At 40.7% G+C, this 6,292-nt stretch overlaps 1 protein-coding gene across 1 annotated transcript; it reads right to left on the reverse strand.

Moving 5' to 3' along the window:
- Positions 1-1,532: 1,532 nt before the first annotated feature.
- Positions 1,533-5,256, reverse strand: LOC110940084 (protein NRT1/ PTR FAMILY 8.2). The gene is made up of 5 exons (XM_022181645.2): positions 4,875-5,256; positions 4,213-4,383; positions 3,466-3,683; positions 2,706-3,238; positions 1,533-2,611 (listed from the first exon to the last, which is right to left on the reverse strand). The coding sequence occupies exons 1-5, from the start codon at positions 4,894-4,896 to the stop codon at positions 1,777-1,779; spliced, it is 1,779 nt and encodes a 592-aa protein (XP_022037337.1). The 5' UTR covers positions 4,897-5,256; the 3' UTR covers positions 1,533-1,776.
- Positions 5,257-6,292: the final 1,036 nt, after the last annotated feature.

A 6,292-nucleotide genomic window follows, 5' to 3' on the forward strand; every position in this document is an offset into this window, starting at 1 on the left:
GCTAGTGGCGGTGGCAGCGATGGGGGGCGTTGGTCGGTGGTAGTGGTGGTGGGCGGCGATGGTCGGGGTTGGCGGTGGTCTGCGGTGGCAGGTGGCGGTGATGGTGGTCGATGATGGTGGCGAAGATAGTGGGTGGTGGTGGTCGACGATAGCAGGTGGTCGACGATAGCGGGTGGTGGTCGCGGAGGATGGTGGTGGTGGTCGGCGGAGGGTAGCGGTAGTGGTCGGGGCGGCAGTGGTCGGTGGTGGCGGGTGGCGGCGATGGTGGTGGCGACGAGGACGGTGGTTGGTGTTGGTCGACGGTAGTGGGAGATGGCTGCGGAGGATGGCAGTTGTCGTCGGGGTGGCGGTGGCCGGTGGTGGTGGGTAGCGGCGATTGTGGTCGATGGTTGTGGCGACGGGTGGTGGTGGCGACGAAAACGGTGTGTGGTGGTCGTCGTCGGTAGCGGGTGGTGGTAGCGGAGGATGGTGGTGGTGGTCGGCGGAGGGTGGCAGTAGTGGTCGGGGTGGCGGTGGTTTACGATGGCGGGTGGCAGCGATGGTAGTCGATGGCGGTGGCGGCGGGCGGCGGTGGCGTCGGAGGACGGTGATGGTGGTGGTGGTCGGCGGAGGTTGGTGGCGGGTGGTGACGACGGCAGGTGGTGGTGGTGGCAAATGGTGGAGGTGATGGGCGGTGTTTGTGACGTAGGCTTAGAGAGGGAATGGAATGGAAAAAAAATAGGGGGAGTGGATGGAATGAATTTGAGGGAATGGAATGACTTATGTAATGGGTGATTCCATTACGTTGACCAACCAAACACACTTTTTTTTATTCCCTCGCAATAGTTCATTCCATTCCACCTCCCATTCCTGCATACCAAACACCAGCTAAATTCTTTTTAATTCCAAATTTGCACTCCTTGAAACAACTTGTGGATATTCTGTAAAACCGATGTTTTCTCATGAAAGCCCATTTAATTCCCATGACACCATTCTCCTTTTCAATATTATTTCATTGCTTTTGATTCTCGAATGTACCTACCAAGTATGTCAAAAGAATATGATTTTTTTAATTCCAATATCCATCATCTAATAAACTAATGAAAATAAATATATCTTTTAAACCATTATTATGTAGCTTAAATCTTGATTGATGATTATTAGTATTGATTTATATTTCTAACTTAATCATTTTAGCTCATTTTCTTCTCAAGCTGCATGACAATAAAGCCACATCAACAACCATATCATATACTATTATCAATGCATTTTTACCATAACTAATATTAAATAAAGTGTTTCTAAAATGCACCGATCAATGGATAATTGTTACTCGATTTTTTTTTTTGTGACGAAATATAGCGATTTTTTTTAAAATAAAAAAAAATATTTTTTTTGAGTGTTTTTATTTTTTTTTTTATTTTTTAGGTATTTTTTGGTTGTGTTCACACTGGTTCTCGCGGTTCTCGCAATAAAGGGTGTTTACTAACGGATCCTTCTCCTATATATACATATATATAAAATTTTGTTTACCATAGTTAAATAGAATCAAATTACACACTCAATACCCCATTTTTAACCATGATATATAACCTACACCATTTTCTTCCATCATCCATAAAACTTACACCAATGACCAATGCACTACAACTGTTTTTTTTTTTTTTTTTTTTTTTTTGACATTGTTACATACATCATAAGGGTGTTTGATTCCCCTCTAATAATCACAACATACAACATCAAAGTATTATACACACTGTACAACCCGTATTGCAGTACGTACAAGTTTCGCCAACCTTAGCGGATGGCTACAACAGTCTTTCTGTAAGTATGCCGCTGCGCCAACACGATAAAGACTGCTAAATTCGCAGCACTTAGACCAGCCAAAAGCCAAAAGAAGTAGTCAAGGTGCCCATAGTTCAGGTTGTCCGTTATCCACCCCGGGCTACCATCCCTAGTGGTAATGATCGTAACAATCGTCACGAGCAAAGCACTTGTATAGCTCCCGATGGCAGTTATCGTTAGTTGGAGAGCAGAACACAAACTTCTCATCGAATCGGGAGCTTGTTCATAAAAGAACTCCAACTGTCCGATAAACGTAAAAACTTCGGCACACCCGACAAGAAAGTACTGTGGCACTTGCCATAAAATAGACATGGGAATGTGCTCGAGTTCATAGTAATTGTTTCTTGAAACCATCTCCAGCCTAATGACTTCAAGAACTCCGGCACAGACCATGCTGAATATCGAAATGAAGAGGCCAGTCCCGATTCGTTGGAGCTGGGTCAACCCATTTTGTTGACCCGTGAGTCTCCTGGCCACGGGAACTATAACACGGTCATAGACAGGGACCCAGAATATTACGCTTATAGTGTCGAAAATCCCGAGTGAAGCTGGTGGAATCTCGAAACCGGACTGGCCCACACGAGGGTCGAGAGTGGACCCTTGCAGCACAAATAGGTTACTCATTTGTGAGTAAACTGTGGTGAACATGATACCCGTGGCCCATATTGGAAGCAACCGTAACACTGCTTTAAGTTCCTCAACCTGACTCACTGAGCAAAGCTTCCATGGGTCTATCGACCCGTTTGTATGATCCGCGGGTGCAACCACAGCTGCCTTATCCAAAAAACTGTAAATTAACAAGACATTGATGAGTTTATGAACGATATTTTGACCTGTTTTAACGAAACAATGATTAAATGATTTTAGAAGTAACGACTTACACGAAATCTAAAGAGTGATCGATCTTGCTGGCATCCGAAGTCTCGTATAAGAGTGAACCATCAGACGGCACCTCGATATTTTTCTTTCTAAAAGAAGCAACCGCCACCTGGCAGAGACGAACGAGCGGGCTGCCACCTGGCATCTGGTTCCGATACAATTTAGTACCCGAAAAGAACGAAACAATAGCAATCCCCATAGCAATAGTAGGAACCAAGAACCCCCAACCCCACCCGATATTGTCTTGGATCCAAACTAAGACAGAATGAGCCACAAGTGCACCGACGTTTATGACGAAGTAAAACCAGTTAAAGAAAGAACTCTTTTGTTTTTCCTCAACCTCATCATGATCGTCGAACTGGTCCGCACCGTAAGACGAGACACAGGGTTTTATCCCCCCGGTTCCTAGAGCCACGAGGTAAAGAGACGTGAAGCATAAGGCGACTTGAAATTCAGTTGCACTGCAAACATCTTTTTCATAACATGTTGGTTTGAGCCCCGGGACCGATGCTGATAGCGTTAACATCCCCATGCCCTGTTACCACAAACAAGATAAGCGGGTTGGGTAACAAGTCAAAACATGTAAATTTTTTCATGGGTCGTGTTGGGTTGACCCGGAACACTTTTTTGTTCAGGCTTTTTAAGTTCTTAACAAATAACAAGTAATGATATAATTAAGCCGAAAAACTTTTGAAATTTACATGTTTGACAATTTAGAAACAAACACAACCCATATTGACTGATAAATCATATCATGCTTACAATTGCATAGATAATTGAGAAGGCAGCAATTGTCCAATATCGACCAAGATAAGTATCAGCGACAAACGCTCCTATCAACGGTGTAAGATAGCAAGTTCCAGTCCACGTTGAAAGATTTCTTGAAGCCGTTACGCTATGTTCATTCAAATGATACTTAAAGTACCTTACTAAATTGGAGCTCATTCCATAATAAGCCAATCTTTCACAACATTCATTGCCTATAAATCATAACAATACAAATAAATCATCATCATCCTCATTATCATCATCATACTCAGTAAATCTCACCAATAGCAAAGTTAAAGCAGGGTCTGAGGAGGGTAAGATGTAGACAGCCTTACCTCTACCCCGTAGGAATAGAGAGGCTGCTTCCAGTGAGACCCACGGCTCGATAGTAGTGTTGCATCAAGCCTTGGACATAAGGCACATAACACTCAGCAATTAAGACAAACGCCGATTAGTGCATGTACTCCCTTGTCTTTTGGCTATCAACACCACCACATGATGCATGATTAACCATCCCCCTCTTTTAACGTTATTTTCACGAAATTAGTAAAATAACGTTAAAATTCGTGCACTTTCACTTTTGCCCCCCGCGCGCCCACACATATATACATTATATGCGCATACAGCAAGTGGGGCGTATATAACAATACAAATAAATATATTCCATTTTTAGGGTGACCATGAGAACCCGTTAGAAAAACTCACACGACCCATCAGGTAAATCGCAACTTTAGTACTCACCTAAGATGAAACCACAGGCCTTCCAAGTTCCGGTTTTTCTCTTATCAGCCGGATTGTTACGGTAATCTACAGTCCCATCTTTTGTATGCATGTCGTCATCATCATCATCATCTTGCTTTGCTTCTAGCAGATTATACGCATTTGATTCGGTATCAACTTCTTGATACTCACCTGGATATGGAACTTTATTAAATATGTGTATGCAGTTATGCATAGACTGATTCAAGTCAACTCAGATAACAAACACTTTACAAGAATTTCATGTTCCCATTAAAGATTCAAACTTTAATATCCAATGAACAAACCCAAATCCAGATATCCAGTTTCATGATCATATATGTAAAAAATTTGGTTACTAAGTTCCCCAAAAAGTCAAATAACATAAGGTTTTTCTCAATCAAACTACATGGTTGAATTGAATACAAAGGTCCATGACCAAGATTTAAAAAAAAGATATTGCTAAAAAATGATGATTTAACCAGTAATTAGCACAAATTACAAGATCTGACGTTGGTTTCAACAACTAACTACAAGGGGTTGACTAATAGATCAAGAACTTGACTGATACAGCAATTGACATACAAGTATAAAACAAAAACAAACAAGAAATTTAGTGAAGTGATTGACAGATTAAAGGTGATCTGAAGTTAAATTGAGATTACCCATATGAGAATTTCGCCTCATTTCAAGAGAAAAAATCAGATAGTCAGCAGCTCTACTCTGGGTACTGTGAATCGTTAAATTGAGATGTGAACCAAATGGAATATTCAAACATTCATTATTTGTCGGTTTGTATTAACTTCTTTTTGAATATGAAGCAAAGATGTAACCACACCGAGTGCTGTGGCCAAGGTCAACTACTCGACCACCGCTAGCTTCTTGGCTCTCTCAGATGCGTGAAAAACCCGATCTCCACCTGTCCGAAGGCACGACAGTGGAATAATCAATAAAACCTCGCCTGTCATCCAAGACGAACCGGCGCCACCCGTATTAGCCCTCCACCTGAATACCGCAGAAAATAATTAGGAGAGTTCCCCAACCACTACACCACTACCTAATTGGCATTTGTATTAACTAAATTGAGATATTTGTCTTGGCAAGTTGCGTTTGAAATAAATGATCGAGGTCCTTTTCATTTAAAGTTGTGTAGTGTAATATTGTTACGTTGTTCTAAATTCTAGCCCTGGAAAAAGACTTTGATTAAGAAGTTGCTCTAAAATACAACTTTGTGTCATATCAGATAGAACTCGACAAATCCGAATCAATCGACCAACCCTAGAGTAACACCTTATTGCAACCTTTTTAAGTCTGATTGAACTCGATTCAATTGTTACGGTGTTCTCATCAGGGCTGGCCCATGGGTCATTCAAGTGAAGCAAGGGCTTTGACACCAAAATTTAAGGGCCTCTTTACAAAAATATTATATATAAATTTAATAGTAATATTAATATCTAATTAGATGACAGACACTACTAATGCTTATGTCGTGTGGTGGTAAAATAGCCCTACTGTCTTCGTAAAAAAATCTGGTTCGAATCCATGAAGCTTAGTGATTTAGAGGGTGTTTGGGATTACGTTTTGAAGTGATTATTTGATTATTGCGTTTGTAAAACATAAATAATCTAAAAAAATGTTTGGATGAAAAAGTGATTATCTGCCTCCAAAACGCAGTTTTGGAGAAGCATGTACCTACATGCTTTTTCAAAACGCAGTTTTGAAAACGCAAAATCTATTTTGAAAACACATAATCTATTTTGAAAACGCAACACCAAACACCCCCTTAATTTATATTTTTGTGGTTTTTAAGAGGGTGTTTAGGGTTGAGTTTTGAAAATAGATTATGCGTTTTGAATAATCAGAATCAGATAATTAATTGTAACAAAACATGATGTTAAAAGATAGTGTTTGGATTTGATTATGTTGCTTGATATCACAATAATCAGATAATCAACTATTCGACTGTTTGGCAAATATATATTTAAAAAAATAAACAAGTGAAAATCCTTTCCTAAACGCAAATAATCAATTTTTGGAAAACTGCGATTTGTTGCGGTAGGGGGGGAGCTGCTTTTGAAAAACT

The sequence above is a fragment of the Helianthus annuus genome, chromosome 5 (genome assembly GCF_002127325.2).
Source record: "Helianthus annuus cultivar XRQ/B chromosome 5, HanXRQr2.0-SUNRISE, whole genome shotgun sequence".
NCBI classification, from domain to species: domain Eukaryota; kingdom Viridiplantae; phylum Streptophyta; class Magnoliopsida; order Asterales; family Asteraceae; genus Helianthus; species Helianthus annuus.

What these genes read in the sequence shown, in the direction of transcription:
- LOC110940084 (XM_022181645.2), bottom strand. Translation starts at nt 4,896, where the DNA reads ATGAGGCGAAATTCTCATATGG. An exon ending in GAGGCGAAATTCTCATATGG is followed by an intron (nt 4,384 to 4,874) that starts GTAATCTCAATT and finishes TTCCATATCCAG; the next exon opens with GTGAGTATCAAGAAGTTGAT. An exon ending in GGCCTGTGGTTTCATCTTAG is followed by an intron (nt 3,684 to 4,212) that starts GTGAGTACTAAA and finishes TATGATTTATAG; the next exon opens with GCAATGAATGTTGTGAAAGA.